This window comes from Megalobrama amblycephala, linkage group LG19 (assembly GCF_018812025.1).
Source record: "Megalobrama amblycephala isolate DHTTF-2021 linkage group LG19, ASM1881202v1, whole genome shotgun sequence".
In the NCBI taxonomy this organism is placed as follows: domain Eukaryota; kingdom Metazoa; phylum Chordata; class Actinopteri; order Cypriniformes; family Xenocyprididae; genus Megalobrama; species Megalobrama amblycephala.
This window is the reverse complement of record NC_063062.1, coordinates 32,308,800-32,327,032: the sequence shown is the minus strand read 5'-3', so window position 1 is coordinate 32,327,032 and position 18,233 is coordinate 32,308,800. Positions and strand designations below refer to the sequence as shown.

Genomic DNA, 18,233 nt, shown 5'->3' with positions numbered 1-18,233 from the left:
GTTTAAAGGGTCAACATCTACTCTACTTTGTACTCTGTCTGAATGAACTATATTATTACCACTCTTGTGTGTTTTGCACTTTATCTGTAATCCTTATGTCATAAAATGATTGTGTTGACTGAATCAAAGTCTTAAACAGCTGTTGCGGGGAGGGTTTCATTCATCACCATTCACACAAATCTTAATAGGTTCTTCTCAACAGGCCACAATAAAAAGATTTTATTCCAGGCGGATGTTGGATTGTTGTTGTTTATTTTCAAATTTAGCATTGGGATACAAACGGACAGGCAGACAAATACCATTCACCAGTTCCCAGTCTGGCATAAAACCAAAAGAAAAAAGGAAAGAAAGGCTGTAATGCATGTACTAGAAAACAGTATTGCACATGCACATTACCAGAAAACAGACGACATCACTTCAGAGGGTGAATTTAAAAAAAACAAAAAAAAAAAACATTTTGTCTGCTGTCATTTTATCATCTAAACAGAGGGAGTCTTATTAAATTGTTGATTAAATCACATCACTGTAAACCTCCTCAGTCAGCTTGGTTTCTTGAGCATTTTATCTGTAAATACGACGAGCGAACGCTGGAGATCTGACTCATTGTACAGCACCGTTGTCTTCGGCTTATGCTGGCATGCAAAACAAATACGGTTCAGTTTAAAATCATCTGTCCTGAAACTCAAACTCCCAGGTATCACTCACACAGCCACATCCACAAAAAACCTCAAGAACTCGTCCTTGACATGCGAGAACATATTGCACAATATTACTATTATTTTATCACTTAAAGTCACTCAAACTGTCATAATTACTAATAATAATTATGATAATGCATCAAAATCTAAAAGACTGTGTTTAGGTAATGGGCTCAATTTATAAATACACCATATTGGGTTCCCTTTCCTCGTTTACTGAATGCACTGAGGTCTTCGGAGAGCGTTAAAATACAAAAAGAAAGCCATGAGGACATATTAGCGCTATAAGTTCAGTTATACATTTAATTCCAGACAGAATACTTTCCAAAATTCATAACTATTTGAAATCAAAGACCAGTACATGGCATAGAAAACCGGACTGTTTAAACAGAAAGCACTGCCACTCTGAAAACATACTTTACACTCTGTCCAGTGCATCTAATGTTATCTGAAAATAAAACGAGAGAGTCTTCAAAACGAAATTAAAATACTGTCAGCAAGAGTGTCTACAGTGGTCTGGGGAGAGACAGAGGTCCCAGGTCTTCGTCGTTCTCTCTCGCTCCCTCTCTCTCTCTCTATCTGATGCGTGTTCATGTAGGAAAGACAGACCAGATCCAATCAGCAGTGAGGTGTGTCCTGTTTGATGCAACTTCTATTTCAGTCTAAAGCAGTTCTTTTAGTAAGATCCGTAGCGATCCTGAAACGTGATCGGAGAGAGTCAATACAGCTGATGTAGAAGCGTTCAGAGTCGGCGCGATGTATTGTCAAGAAGACTTGAGATATAAAGCAAATGTATGCATTTACCTGAATGGTGTTCATAACCCCATTAGCCAGCACTGCCATCTTGCCTGCAACAGTCTTCACACCTTGCTTGAACTGGGCGATGTCTGGACCAGAGGGAAGCACGCTATCAAATCCTGATGATCCTACAGGGGGAACACACATGAACGTAACACACAGAGTGAGTGTCACAGTCAAAGTCTCAGTTATATAATACACTATGGCAACGTGGCGAGATAGAGAGGGATGCGTTTACCAGAAGAACGCACACTGCCGTCACCAAACAGGTCAGCAGAGCTGATGGAGGTACTTCCAGCCATGCCCTCAAGACGAGTCTTTGCTTCATACTAGTAGAGAAAAATTATATATTTATATATAAAATATACATTATGCTTATGCTATATATATATATATGCTATAAAATATGTATATAATTTATGTTTTGTGTAACAAATTGTTCTCCTCTGTGTTCAGGTTTGACTGTTGTAAAATTAATGCAAAAACTGACACTTCAAAATCAAAAAAAAAAAAAAAAAAAAAAAAATCTAAACCTTGACAAAAAGTAGGCTTTGAAAATGTCTACGTATAAATCCAAATCCACAACTTAATAAAAATAAGTATTTATGTCTAAAAACACTAGAGAATTTAAAAGCCATTTTATATAGAACTATAAAGGAATCTAGTGGTTAGTCCATGGCATTACAAAAGTTTCTTTTTTTTATTCCCACCAGATGGCACTAATCTACCTGCAAACATTGGATTTTAAATGCCTTGTAAGAATGACAGCTAGTGGTTGAAATGGGTACTGCGGTCCAAATTCAAAATATTGTTCGCCCCGCCCCCTCCTCCTCAGACTTGACACTCTTGCGGGTGGCCAGTTTAAAGACACGCAACAGCTCAATTGACATTGGAAGGCGAGGAGACTTACACACTGTAAGATAATTAGTTGATTTATTGATTTATGATGAGTTGATATCGCGTTTTAATATGCTCCCGTTCATAGAGATTTTTAGATAGATGCTGAGAATTTTTAGGTCGGGTAGAATCTGCGATCTCTGTCCCAGTTTGTTCGCTGGCTGCAATTCGCTGCATGTGTTTTCCGCCAACTGGCAACCCGGGGTGGAGAAATACTATCGGGTAAATTGGCAACGTGCGGTCTTGCACAGACCGAAACAAATACAGAAATTCCGACACGGAATGCAAAATTTCAAAGTAAAATAACTGGCTGTATCAATGGTTTTCAGAGAAACAAATATGTGAACTCAGCATGTTTAATAAATATCTGCAAACACATTATGGTATTTTTATGCTTTAGTACAGTCAAAAACCTACATAGAGCACCTTTAATTTAAAAAACTTAAATATATTAGAAAAAAAGTGTATTATTTTCAACGGGGAAAAATAGCTCATAAAAATTGCATAAATACTGCATAGTATCATATAGGGCTGCACGATTAATCGCATGCTATTCTCACGCGCATTTCGTCAGTAAAGCCGGTTCCCTGATTACCGCTAAATCGCCATCACCTGCTTTCAAATGAAGCGGCATTTAATAGACAGAGCCGTAGGTCACTGAAAAGCCACGCAATATCGCGTTCATATCGCAGATGAATCGCCTGCGATAATGAACGCGATATTGCGTGGCTTGTCCGTGAACTACGGCTCCGTCTATTAAAAGGCGCTCCGTTTAAAAACAGGTGAGGGCGATTTAGCGGTAATCAGGGAACCGGCTTTACTGACGAAATGCGCGTGAGAATAGCATGCGATTAATCGTGCAGCCCTAGTATCATAAAACCCCTCAAAATTCTAAACAAAAATAAAAAAAAAAAGTTACATTTCAAGGCTTTGGTCACTTTTGACCCCAAAGGAGCCTGTCGATTTGACGTGTAATTAATTATGGTTATAAAAAATAAAATAAAAAAAACACGTTAATTTTTAACGCATTTAACACACTTGCCCCACCCCAGACCTACGTAGGTCATCTAACATTTCATAGAGTTGATTGATGACGAATATGCTATGGGGGCAAAAATGCCCCTGTAGGAGTTGTCTTGTCTCATATTTACATCATATGATATAGATAAGATATATCACACGAGTAACAAGCACAATATCACACGAGTGCTGTTTTTGTCCTGAACATCACAAGTGCAAATGCGATACTGATTTTATACAACAGTTCAATAAATCAGAAGTTAATATTGTGATATTTTAGACAATTTTGAAAATATAAAGACAAAGCAGAACGGTTCGTCTCTGAGGAACACAAAGCGGCATTTCATTTCTAAATTCACGATTGAAATTAACTGGGTGAACCCATGATTCAATGGATCATTCATAAAGAGTCGTTTACTTAATTCCTGAATTAATCAGCCGTTTGAATAAACAAATTAATGAACAAATGATTACGAAATTTACCACCACCTACTGGTAGTTTTAGTTTCTTAGAGTATAAATTTCTTTAAAAATAATTTCATATTTTCATATTATTGAAAAAAAAAAAAGAAAGAAAAAAACATTAAAGGTACAGTTCATCCAAAAATGAAAATTCTGTCATTTATTCAACATCATGGTCCAAAAATGTATGTGTAATAAATTCTATGCTGAATCAAAATATTTCTTTCTGAAGCTATTTTTTGTAATATTTTCTATTTGATGCTTTACACAATAATGACTTAAAATTGTCTTTTGAGGGCAATTTCTCAGGCAAATTTGATGTGCGATTAATTGCCACATCATGTAATTAGATTTAGAGAGATATAAAATAAATGATATATGATGAATGTCCAGTGTGGGTCAAAATGAATGGCAACACCACCAGTTAGACTCAATGCACTGAAGGTCTAGTGGGCTCATTGTACCTCTGGGTTACTCTCACGGCCGAAGAACATGTCCGATGAGATTGCTTTAGCATTGGCAAACTTCTGTCGTGCTTCGCTAGACTCTGCGGCTGGCACAGACACCTCAGGCTTCCGTCGGCTGGGCAACCTGAGACGCATTGTGTCGAACAGTCATAAAAACGGCCACAAATCAAGTCACTGACTACTGGATCAGCACATTATTCAGACAGACCAACCTTTCTCCGATTGGCTGGATGCTTGAGATGGTGACCTCACTGTCTTTAGGTTCCTCTTTCTCCAGAGCCCAGGAGGAGAATGATGATCCTCCATCATTGTCCCACCGTGACCCAAAGCTGTCTCCTGATGTGAACGGGTTGTCCTTGTACCTGAGATCACAATGAATGATACAAATTACACAAATGCACACACACACACACACACAAACGTTGTCTACCACAAACATACTTTGGCGGTCCCGAGGCAAAGCCAGGCTCATCAAACATGTCCAGCTTAGAGCGAGAGGAGGATTTGGCTCCCACCGGGGTCTCCTGCTCGATCACTTGCATCTCAGACATCACGGAATGAGACACGGCACTACAGAAAATCAAGGACAAAGTCAGATGAATGTTACAATAAAATGAACATCACATTAACAAAACTAACAAACATACACACATCAGTCAGTATGATGCCGATATGGGTTATTAATCAGCAGAAGGCGAATGATGTCATGCTTGAGGGGAGTGATGTAATTAACGTGACAGTGGTTTAATCAAGGTTGCCGCTGTCTCTTTACCTCCTGTTGCCGAATCCCATGCCCAGCCTCTCTGCCTGTTCCTTCTTTTTCCCCTCTAGGTTCTGCAGTTTCTTCTCCTCCACCTTCCTGTCAATCTCCAGCTCTTTGTAGGCCAGTCGCATCGAGGCCACTCTGCGAGATAAGGGGGAAAGCAATCAGGGGAGGAAAAATGCTAAAGCTATAGCTCTGATTGCACAGTTAGAAGAGGCACCATCCTCCTCAAACATATGGTTGAGCATTATATAGTTTAAAGAGGGCAAAATCTTTAAAAGGTGAAGTATGTAAGATTTTGTTAAAATACATTCTCTTATCCCAGTTTATTGACTACTACTATTAATGGGTTTATTTCACCCCAAAAGTGTAAACATTGAGCCAACCAGGCACCATCTAAATATTGAACGGTCCGCTTAGATCTGTCAATCTCTTTCAGCTCAGCCTATAGCGAGAGCTTGGGGCGTGGCTAATGTAGCAAGCGGAGCCGGTGTTTAGACGCTGTGGGACCACGGCTGATGCACATGAGAAAAGACATTTAGCTTTGGTTGCAAGCCAAAATCTGCTGTATTTAAACCTTCAAAGATTAAACTAGACTAGTTTATTAAGAATCAAGACTTTTAAGGTCAAAAATGCATCAAAGTGAATGGGCAATGGATGCTTTAATACCATACAGCTTCAACATGCACCCGTTCAGAAAGACAAATGTACCAGTTTATGTTGTTTACTTTGATGGGTCTAGTTAGACAGCCTCAAACAGCTGTGGTGTGTCATGTCAAAAGTGTGCCCGGTGCAGATCCATTGGGTGGGTTTATTATAAGCAAGACGCTCAAGTTCGCTCCGTATAGTGTGCACCAACTCAGTTGCATACTCATGACACATAGTAACACAGCTAAAAGTATTCCTAATATGTTGGACCTTTTATTAAAAGTAGCCTATTTTTAAAGTGTTGAAAGATGACTTCACAATCACCGCAAGAGCTGTACGTGATGTATGAGTTGGGGGAGGCGCAACGCGCGAAAGGGAATTTTGCAATATTCTTTGTTTTTTGTAATTCCTCTAGGCGCCACTAGTGAACTACATACTTCACCTTTAAAGAATGATGAAAAAAAAAAATAATTCTCAGGTTTCCAGCATCTGCAAACATGAATTTGTGGCATCTGTAGACTCACAGGGACTCTTCAGCTTGTTTCTTGGCCTCAGCGACCTGCTCCTCTCTCATTTTCTCTGCCACCTGGGCTTGTTTTTCCACCTCAGTGAAGCTCTTGCTGCTCACCTTCTGGGCACCAAGACCCTTTTTAGCACCAAGCTAAAATCCAAATAATAATACAGTGTAAAGACATTTATTTAAAAGTACCACCTGCAAAGATAACCATGAGCACTGAGTTTAAAAGACAGTACATACTTCTACAGATGGTTTACATTTAAAGGGTTAGTTCACCCAAAAATTAAATTTCTGTCATTTATTACTCACCCTCATGTCGTTCCACACCCATAAGACCTTTGTTCATCTTCAAGACGCAAATGAAGACATTTTTGATGAAATCCGAAGGTGTTGTCATTTACAGTTGACGTAATAACTTAAAATATCAAACATCCGTAACATCAAAATTATCTTAAAGGATTAGTCCACTTTTAAATAAACTTTTCCTGATAATTTACTCACTCCCATGTCATCCAAGATGTTCATGTCTTTCTTTCTTCAGTCGAAAAGAAATTAAGGTTTTTGATGAAAACATTCCAGGATTATTCTCCTTATAGTAGACTTGAATGGGCACCGAACAGTTGAAGGTCATAATTAGTTTCACTGCACCTTCAAAGCGTTCTACATGATCCCAGATGAGAAATAAGGGTCTTATCTAGTGAAACCATCGCTCATTTTCTGAAAAAAATTGAAAATTGTTTAAATTTTAACCTTAAATGCTCATCTTGAACTAGCTCTCTTCTTCTTCTTCTCTATTTGAATTACTGCCCTCCACAGGCCAAAGTTTGAACTAATTGTTATATACTATTGAACTAGCATATTGCATATAAAAATTAGTTCAAACTTTGGCCTGTGGAGGGCAGTATTACGCTTAGCAGCATCTATACTGCTGGAATTCAAATAAAGAAGAAGAGAGCTAGTTCAAGATGAGCATTTCTGGTTAAAACTTATATAAATTTCAATTTTTTTCAAAAAATGAGCGATGGTTTCACTAGATAAGAGCCTTATCTCTCATCTGGGATCGTTTTGAACAATTTGAAGGTGCAGTGAAACTAATTTTGACCCTCAACTGTTTGGTGCCTATTCAAGTCTACTATAAGGAGAATAATCCTGGAATGTTTTCATCAAAAACTTTAATTTCTTTTCGACTGAAGAAAGACAGACATGGACATCTTGGATGACATGGGGGTGAGTAAATTATCAGGAAAAGTTTATTTATAAGTGAACTAATCCTTTAATTTGTGTTCCGAAGATGAACGAAGGTCATGAGGGTTAGTACTTAATGACAAAAAATGAAGTATTGCAGCGTTTATTATAAATTATTTATCCGTGCACATTTTTTATTAATTCATGTGCCTTCGTAATCTTTAATCAAAATAACTTCCCCTCCCTTTTGCAGCGACAACTCTTCTCTTTCCTGATGACATGTTTACTGGCACGAGGGCGGGACAACCTGTCACTCACAAGATCGACCAATAGCAAACCACAACCACCCAATCAATTACCTATGGACAAAAAGTCCCGCCCTACATTTTTTCTTTGAGAAGTTTTCTCACTCAGATGTGTGTCACAATAGGGTAGAAAAGACTACTGCGACTTGTGTTTCATGATAACTATAGTTACATATTACATAATAGTACATTTATCCCCCTTTATAAAAAAAAAAAAAAACAGCATAAAAGCAGTACAATAAATACTACTGATTTTATCTAAATTATCACAAAAATAAAGGCATTTAATATTACAGTACCACAATGCTAAAAAAATTTATTCTCATTAATGACAACTACACAATTATTCTTATATATGAAAACATGATAATCCTTAAATTAAAATATAATATCTTATTTGATTTTGAGATGAAATATGTCCTAGACATGTTGACAAGTTGTCAGATTCAATGCTTAATTTTCTTAAAAAAAAAAAAAAAAGTCTCAAAATGAATGGGGAAAAAACAAACATTACATTAGATTAGTTAACTATTATTACAAGATTTAACATTTATATTCTGCCATTATTTGTACACGTCTGCATTGATTATAGGTTTTCTCCTTTAGCTGGAGGCAGCCACAGTTCTAGATTCTGTACAAGTCTGACACCTACTGACAAAACTGAACACCGCAAGATCAGGAAACACTTCCATGAATAGGAACTGACTGACAGAACTGATTGTTCACCTACCCCTTTCTTTGCAGTGACTGGCTTCTTCTTTCCAATGATGGAGGGTTTCATTTCTGAAAACGGACAGCATAATCAGAAAAAAGCAAGAATTTCCTCCTAGATTAATCCAGAGAACAACTTCTCTGCACAAGGATCATTAGTGCATGGCAATAGAAGCCACGGCCAACAATGACCTGAGAAATATCATGCCGGCAAAGCCTGAGGAAAGGCAAGAGGTCTCACCTACACACAATCGATTAGATTATCAGAGCAAGAGTGTGTTGAAAGTGTACATGTGAACACTGTGAACATTCATGCTGTATTAATATTGCAAACTGTACCAATGAGCTACATAAATAAATAGAAAGTTGGGGAGACTGGAAGCTTTGTATGAATGCTGGAATTGGTCTTAAGGTTTAGACCCACTGCATCCTGATCAACAATGAAAAGCCGCTCTAATCTCATTCCAGGGCACAAGTCAATCCAGACCTGAAGTACACATCAGAAATACCACGACATAAGCTCTGTGTCCGAGCTCTTTATGAGATCAGAAAACCCTACATTACACCTTTTTTTTTATCAGTGAGTGACTTTACACACTGGCTAAGAGAAAGTGGAGACTTTCTCTTAGCCACTTGTGTGTTAAATTGCAGAAATGAGTTTGAAGTAAAACAAACATGTGAATTTGTCAAGAATTAAATTAAATTAAAAGGTGGCATCAATAACTAAGGCCAGCTGTCCACCAAAGCATCTTTTCCTAGGCCAGTGTATTTTTCAGATGTTTTCAATGGGAGAGGCACATATTTAAAAACGGCAGCAGCGTGACGTGGCACTGAGCGTCTATTTCATGCTGAGTTCTGTGCACTTATGTTTTATTCTGGTGGCTGAGAGTTGAAAAATGTTCAACATTGGGTAAAACGCAGTCCTCATCACGGTCGTCCAATCACAGTGGACGAGGGGCGGGACAAATACCACACCAACCAATTGTCACGTCCTGCTTCTACAATAACAAAAAGCACAACTATGAAACAATAGAAAAGAAATTAATATTGCTGGTCTCAGAATATAAGAAAAACTATCTGCAAAATCAGATACTAGTAACACTTCTGCAGATATTGCGTATAATAGCAACTGAAAAAATGCTGTGCTGCTGAAGTGTGCAAACACAGCCAGGCATTTTCACTAGAGTGCCTATCGTTGTCAGCCAGCTTAAAACACTTTGGTGGACATGGCCTAAGGGCCACAAAAAGCGGTCCAGTGACAACTTGCTGCATGTTAGGAATATGAATTGACAAATTCTTTGTGAATAAGAATAGTCTAATAGCATATAGATTAGTTCTTGTCGTATGACTAGGGAGATCACGATCTAGCAATTTTTCTAGTTGACTCATTACAGTGATCAATTCCAACCAATGTTCCAGGTTCAAAAGAAGAGAAGCCCAAAGTTTACTTCAGTTTTTATGTGTGCACTAAGGTATATTTACAGTGCATGTGACAAATTTCATCATCATCATCAGGGCTGGGACAATAAATCGATTCGTGATACAAAGAATCTGTAGCGATTCTGATATTTTCCAATGTGTCGCGATTCTCTCTCGAATTGATTCTGAGCTTAGGTTTTAACAGCAGATGGCACTACGTGCTTTAGAAACACCTGTACTCTGCTTGCTTCCAGCTCCTTTACACACACCACTTAAACCTAAAACAATCATTCAGAAAGTTTGAAAAGGTTGAAGCGAATTACAAGGGTGTTCACAGTGTGCTGTGTTTACATTAATCTCGCATCATAAAAGCATTCTGAGCCGAAGTGTATATTTAATTACATTAAGTGTACATTAATGACTCACCCTCATGTCGTTCCAAACCAGTAAGACCTCCGTTCATCTACGGAACACAGTTTAAGATATTTTAGATTTAGTCCGAGAGCTTTCTGTCCCTCCATTGAAAGTGTGTACGGTATACTGTCCATGTCCAGAAAGGTAATAAAAACATCATCAGAGTAGTCCATGTGACATCAGAGGGTCAGTTAGAATTTGTTGAAGCATCGAAAATACATTTTGGTCCAAAAATAACAAAAACTACGACTTTATTCAGCATTGTCTTCTCTTCCGGGTCTGTTGTCAATCCGCGTTCATGACTTTTTCACGACTTCTTCTTCTTTCCTGTTTTACGGGGGTTGGCATCCAGCTTATTGGTGCATTACCGCCCCCTTCTGCTCCGGAGTGTGGTTCACGACTCCACAGTGACGCTGCTGATGTAAGACGCTGCTGACGTGTTATCCGGTGTGCCCGAGCTTCGTTTACAGTCTGAAGGAGACGCACGCTGTATTCAAGCTATTCTACATTGTTTGTATTTTGGTATTGCTATATTTTTTAAAATGGTGCGTAAGTACGCATGTCGCGGATGTCCTAATCGCCAAAAACAACCACGGCGACGTAAAAGTGCAGTACCAACGCCGACAGATGAAAGGATTCAATGGAATCAATTCAATGGAAAGGATTCCGGAAGAGAAGACAATGCTGAATAAAGTCGTAGTTTTTGTTATTTTTGGACCAAAAAGTATTTTCGATGCTTCAAAAACGTCTAACTGACCCACTGATGTCACATGGACTACTTTGATGATGTTTTTATTACCTTTCTGGACATGGACAGTCTACCGTACAAAAACTTTCAATGGAGGGACAGAAAGCTCTCGGACTAAATCTAAAATATCTTAAACTGTGTTCCGAAGATGAACGGAGGTCTTACGGGTTTATAACGACATGAGGGTGAGTCATTAATGACATCATTTTCATTTTTGGGTGAACTAACCTTTTAACATGAATGCACAAGCGCTCGCCAGCGCTCTTCTTTGTGGGCATTTGCGAGTTAAAAACTAGCCTAGAGCACCATCTGCTGTTAAAACTAAGTTCAGAATTGATTCGAGAGAGAAAATATCAGAATCCATCCAGAATCATTGTATCACGAATTGAGATTCGCGAATTGATGTATTGTCCCAGCCCTAATCATCATAGTATGCATGTACTGTATTGCGAGCAGCCATTTATTTCTATACATCCTTGTTTTTTTTTTTTTTGCACTAATTAGGTTGTCCAAATGTTGGCAATAACTAGGGTTACAAAGGGGCTTGAACATTTCCGGTAAATTTTCAGAAACTTTCCAAAAAATCCTGGAAGATTTTCCAAAATTCTGGAAAGTTTCTGGAAACTTTGCAACCCTAGCAATAACAGGCCACATTCAGAAAAGAAATGACATCATCAACTGGATGGCAACAACAATAGACGGCCGTGCTGACAAGCGCTTTGAAAGGCGACGCGCTCGGCTGTACACATACCCTAAGCGTTCATGTCAAAACTGAAGAATATTTTGGGCTTTAAGCTCTATCGACAGCATTTGTTTCATAATGTTGATTAGCACCAAATCTTTAAATAAAATAAATTAAATCGCAGCCAACAATTATGTCAGTGCAATATATACACTGCCCATGATGAAACCCTGAATAGATTTGAAGCGGTAAGAAAATTTATTGTTATTTCATTATTTAAAAGCAGTAAAGACAATTTTTAAAATATGAACAGCTTTGCAGTAATAATATGATAAAGAGAAAGGGGTGGAGCCAAAGCGGCGCGCACACTCAAATTAAGTGTCAGTCAAGCGCAGAACCATGCTGCTTCTTTCTGATCAGCCAATAGGCATTTCAAAATCATTCAAATCACCTTCAGGAGTTTGACACTCTTCAGACGCCAATCTCATTGAGTTCTCTACATTAACAGAATAGACAGCTATTACCAAAGGACAGCAGGGTCTGAATTCATTTGTAAAAGAAGTTGCAGAGCTACATATACTAGCTTGCTATTACACATACAGTAGGTATGATTCTAAAAAGACTTGAGTACATGTGTTTATGTCATTATAATATTGATATAATATGGCGTTTTAGTACCATAGCACTTTTTTGATTTTCATTTCATTATTTGCGGTTGTCCATAAAAAGGTTATATACAGGTCCCAAACAGGTCCTGGAGCTTGACTTGCTTATGGGATTCATTAATGTTTGGTGATATGATCTCAAAAAAAACAATAATTGGGTGGTGAATGATGGAAATGGAAACATGGGGATGTTCTGATGACAATGTACATTCTGCCTGAGCATTTCAACACACAATCCAGCAAACACTCACCTATTGTGGCTTTCGGACTAGTGCTCAGTCCTTCAATGCTCGGACCCTCTTCAGGCTCTGGATCACGTGGACAAGAAATGTTTACATGTAAAAGTAATGACAATGATGTTGTTAAATTCACGTGTTACAGAGTGTAATGCGCTACACTCACGAGTGCTGGTAGACTCTGAACTCTTAGGATTGCTCTGCTCCAGTTGAGGGGAAACCGTTATGGCTCCATTCTGATCTGTTAGGGATGGGGACGCCATGTCCCAACTGTTGGCAGGCTGCAGGTAAGAGAACACAATTATCAATATTTACACATCAAGTCATTGTGCATAAGCAAAACAGAACATTTTCAGTAGTTTGCAAAAACAGAATACGGAATTTAAACTTCACTCACAAAATGCAATTACTGATTAAAGCCGTGTGTCATATTGCTGCACATGAGGAAAGCTTTGTGTTTTACATCTGCCATGTGCACGTTTACAAGACAGCAAACTCTGCGGAAAAAGACTGCAAACTCAGGTTTGATTTGGGTAGTGCTAGAGCCTATATATCCGTCTGTGTAATAACACATTTTCTGGCTAGTTTACTTTAGATTATTATAGTACACAATACTTTCAACCCAAAATGAATAATTAAAGACAAGTTTAAAACGGGTAAATGTTCGATAAATATTTTTGATTCTTAAATTTTCTTTTCTGACATACGCCAATTCTTGTTAAAACACACTAGACATGCTTATTCTGTGCATTTTGAGCATATGAAAACATATTTATTTTGTCCATCAAAAGTGTACTTTAATTTGAGCAAAAATAGACTCGGTGTTGAAACCCCCGCTTCACTGCTGCTCATTTGCACTCACTGGTAAACATGCACGCAAAAAAAAAAAAAAAAAGCGCCGCTTGCGGTGTGAAAAGGCCGTTACAACTATAATTAACAAAATTCCCCTGATAATTTCAGGTTTCCTAGACTGAGGAAATCCTGTTTCTGGCACACACACACACACACACACACACACAAATAAACAAACAGACAGGCAAACTGGTCCCCTCTGATACAACAGTTAGCTAAATGGTCAGTCAAACTCTTTTTCCTTTAGACATAAAAACTGCATCTACTAGTCAAGATGCACAACTCTATGGCTGCATCTGAAATTGCATTCTTCCTTGCTATATAGAAAGAAAAAAACAGTATGTGACAAGAATAGTATGTAGTATATATAGTAGGCAAAGTAGTACCCAGATGACCTACTACTTCCGGCGACGCAACTGATGCTGGTAGGTCACATAATGACAACATTGTGAATATAGTCTGGATTACATTATTACACACATTCATACTATATAGAACACACTTTTTCAATGGTCGCAAAGTAAGTACTTATTCAAAATAAGTACCTACAAAGAGAGCATGCGATTTCGTATGCAGTCTGTGTCCTACCTGTGTGTGCTCGTCAAAGAAGTCAGTCTCTCTCTTCTCTGCAGGTGATGGCTGAGCACAGCCTGAGCTGTCAATCCACAGCTGAATGGTGAGAAGAAAAAAAAAAAAAGGTCAGAAAGCAGAATAAATGTTCTGAATGCAGCTCTCCAGATACACTGGATGTCAGGTGTAGAGAGTCTGGGAAGATAAAGCTAAAGAATACAGCTGAAACGTGGAGTTTGTTCAGTGACTCAAGTTCAAAGTTTATTCAATATCACAAACACAGCAGCTGCATATAAAAAAAAGGTGAAATCCAAATATCTTTTTGCATTACATAACTAAATAGCAACATAGAACTATTAAAATATAAAAAGTCTATTTACAAGTAATAATATAATATTTTTAGAATTTCAAGTGGTTAACAATTAATAGGTTGCACATCTGTTATTATAGCTTCACATTAAATGTGTGTGAACTTTTCAAAGGAAAAAATTATTGACATTTGTTGCTGACATCAAAAAGCATGCATTCAATCAAACTCATCCATGAAAAAATCTGGCTGGGAGGCCCTGCTTTTAGAGCATGTTTACAGCATGACAGTAAAATCTCTTTTAATAACAAATGCTGACAACAAACCCAAGGAGCAAAGTTCACTTTCTAGGCAGTGATAATGCTGGAACAGAATGAGGTCTGTACACTCACATCAGTGCCATACTTGGAGAGTGCAGCGTTGGCAAGCTGTCGAATCTTCTCTCTGTACATCTGAGCAGCACGACTGTTATACTTCGCATTGGTGTCATTGGTGGTACAGCCATGTTGGCGGAAAAACCCCATCTGTGCACAAAGAAGAATGATGTAACAAATACAGTGCACAGCATAAATGAGTGCACCCCCCCTGAAACTTCTGAAAGTCAACAATTACTCAATTACTTAGAAGATATGTTAGGGTTCTTTAGAGATATAATGTTCCAGCAAGTCTGCTTAATCAATTACCAAAGAAGCTTGTCAAAATTATTCAGGAAAATAAGATTTTCTTATCAAGGTGATAAAATGTTGTGTAGCAAAAACGAGTGCACCCTCCTAAAAGTTACTAAATAAAATGAAATAAAAACTTTCTGGTGTAAGTTTAAGGCAATGTTTGATCAACTGGTAAGTATGTTGAACCAAAACATTTAAAGAGAAGTCATTTCTTGACAATTAAAAGTGTTATATAGCCCACTGAAGCATTCTCAGACTTAATGCTGACAACAATGGGACCACTTGGGAGAGAACTGTCAGGAGACTCGTTTCTTAGCACAAAAGAGGACAGTGGTACATGACGATTACCAAATCATTATTTTAAGTGTGAAAATATAGCAAAAGTAACAAAGAAATTCAAAAACAATGGACTTGTGACAAGGCCCCTGAAATAATCAGGCCTTCATTTTAAGCTTTCATTTAGTGATGAGGGATTTTTTTGCTAGACAAAGAGCAGGAGAAATACCAAGCCAGTGTCTCAGAGCCAGCAAAAGCTATGAAAAGAGTGACTGTTTATCTCACAGAGTAAGATGTAGCCTGCAGAAATGACATGCATGGTTGTTGTTCTCACTGGAACTACCTACTGTAGCCAAAGCACAATAAAGTCAGTTAGACATTTCCAAAGCCCATATTTACAAAATATAGATTCTGGGAATCAATACTCTGGCCTCATGAGACCAAATCAATCATTTTGGGTCTAACAGCATCCAAAATGTTATGGTGTTGCTAGAGGAGGAGTACAGTGAGTGCCTGGTTCCCACAGTAAAGTTCAGTGGTAGTAAAGCTCTTATATAGGGATGTATGAGTGCTGAAGGTGTGAGGGAGTTGTGCTTTATCAATGCTGTCATGAATTCTCACACCACTGTGTAATTTAATACACAAACTTGAAACAGAAGATGTTACCCTTTCCTCATTCTCTGCATTGTTGGGCATTTTTTCAGCATGACAATGAAGATATTCATTCTCCCAATGTGAAAAACCTTCTGTGGACATGTATTGCACTCAATCTTATCACTCTTGAGCACCTGTGGGAGATTCTGTAGAGACGAGTTGAGCAACACTCCCTATTAAAGATCAGGGCATTTAAGGAGCTCATCATCCAGGATTTAAACAGGACAGATGTGACAATTTGTCATGAACTTGTACACTCCGTGCCAAGAATGGTCAGAGCAGTATATTCAAAATTATGGAGGGCATACTAAGTACTAGAATATTATACATTTGTTGTATTAAATCTAGGGTGTACTCATTTCTGCAATCCTTAATTTAAACAAAATTGGCTAATTTACTTATTTTATGCCCATTGATGACATATTTCTCAGTTTTTATAATGTACACGTTTAATACATTTTAGTTTTGCCATCTTTCCATGAATTGTATTAGTGATCATAAAGAATATACATCTTTTGTATTTGCTCAGAGGCGGTGTACTCATTTATGCTGTGCACTGTAGCTTCTAAGCTGAATTAAAGGGATAGTTCATCCAAAAATTTAAATTCTGTCATCATTTACTCACCCTCAAGTTTTTCCAAATCTGTATGAATTTCTTCTGCTAAACACAAAAGAAGATATTTTGAAGAATGTCGGTAACCAAACAGTTGATGGACCCCGTTGAATTCCATACTACGGAAGTAGTTTGCTGTTTGGTTACACATATTCTTCAAAATATCTTCATTTGTGTTCAGCAGAAGAAAGAAATTCATACAAGTGAGTAAATGATGACAGAATCTTCATTTGTGGGCAAACTATTCCTTTAAGAGGCTGTTTTAAAAGGTAGAACTGATGCAATTGTGTGCATATTATAGGGTAGGAAAAAGAAGAACTAACCGCGTTGGCATTTCCTCCAACCTGCATACATCTCAGCTGAAACCAGCTCCAGTTGGAATCCAGCTCTGTGGATCTGAAAAGACAATACTCTACCTTCAACTCTTGCCTTGTTATTAACAAATGAATGTGACACTGAGGAACACCACGAATGAATGAAATCTTTAACAGACAATCGAATGACAACATAATTTAATTAAAGAGAGTCAAACCAACCTGATAAAACTCAAGTGCACTCCCAAGGAGCGATGAATCCCAGAACAGTCAATGCACAGAAATACTCCATATGAAATACTGGCCCAACTCGGGTTCTTAGCAGAACAATCAAAGCAGGCCTAGACACAAAACAAACCATTTTATTAAAATCTGTTTCATCAATAAACCACAGCAGTGTTACCCAGCTGTTAAATGGTTGAAATGCACTTGAAAACCGCAGACAGACAGACAAAGGGTTCCAACATCTGTCAAACCATATGTTCATAAAAACTCAGTAATATATACTTTTGGAAAAATCAACAATACTAAGGAATGTACATTTTTTTGAAAGTTGTGGAAGTTAAGTCAATAACAAATATAATGTAAACTACACGCTCCGAACGTACAATAATTCACGATTCCATGCCCCAATATACAGATTTTACAATATGAATGAGTTTGATCCATGTTTGGGACAGTACAGACAGGGAAATCCGTGGTTTTTGAGGTACATAATTACAGGATGAGTCATTTTCCATCGCCACTGCGTCATTCTCATTTAACAGATACAGCCGGTAAACCTGCAATCAACTGATTTCTTTTTAAGACAGCTAATTTAGACCTAATAGCTCGTTAATACAAAGTCATTGGTGTTTGATAGTTTAGTACAGGTTTCTTTTTGGGGTGTGATGTTGACAGTAAACATATATGTGTTGGACGGCACTCAGGCCCCATCAGCACCGGCTTAGCGACAAACAAATGACACGTAATCCCACATGAAACACACATTAGGATGTCTCTGAATAAGTTAGAACGATAATGAAAACAATCACAGATAGGTTTCAATAAGACCTCACGTGTTACCTTGTTTGTAGGTATAGATCGCAAACGTTTAAAAATGGTGTGAATTTCTGTCTTGTTCGGTTCTGACGCCATCTTGCCAACTGAGCAGAGTGAAAACAGAAACCAGAGAAGATTAAAAGACTAGGCGGAAGTGATGTATCTGGAAAATACAGGTCCCATGAGACAAACGCTTTTGAAGACCATTAACAAACTAAATATCACAGAAACGTGAAAATACATTTACTATCCGTCAAAACACATAACAGACAGCTATAATATATAAATATTATATAATATTTA

At 37.9% G+C, this 18,233-nt stretch overlaps 1 protein-coding gene across 2 annotated transcripts; it reads right to left on the bottom strand.

Moving 5' to 3' along the window:
• Positions 1 to 235: 235 nt before the first annotated feature.
• On the bottom strand, positions 236 to 18,109 carry arfgap2 (ADP-ribosylation factor GTPase activating protein 2). Of its 2 annotated transcripts, XM_048168157.1 has the most exons (17): positions 17,955 to 18,109; positions 17,112 to 17,230; positions 16,899 to 16,971; positions 14,757 to 14,888; positions 14,076 to 14,156; positions 12,802 to 12,916; positions 12,651 to 12,707; positions 12,186 to 12,230; positions 8,491 to 8,543; positions 6,278 to 6,414; positions 5,115 to 5,246; positions 4,784 to 4,912; positions 4,555 to 4,704; positions 4,340 to 4,466; positions 1,735 to 1,825; positions 1,503 to 1,624; positions 236 to 1,395 (listed from the first exon to the last, which is right to left on the bottom strand). In XM_048168157.1, the coding sequence occupies exons 1-17, from the start codon at positions 18,024 to 18,026 to the stop codon at positions 1,375 to 1,377; spliced, it is 1,656 nt and encodes a 551-aa protein (XP_048024114.1). In that variant the 5' UTR covers positions 18,027 to 18,109; the 3' UTR covers positions 236 to 1,374. The 2 variants fall into 2 exon arrangements, with proteins under 2 accessions (XP_048024114.1, XP_048024115.1); XM_048168158.1 differs by lacking the exon at positions 12,186 to 12,230.
• Between the last annotated feature and the right edge of the window lie 124 nt (positions 18,110 to 18,233).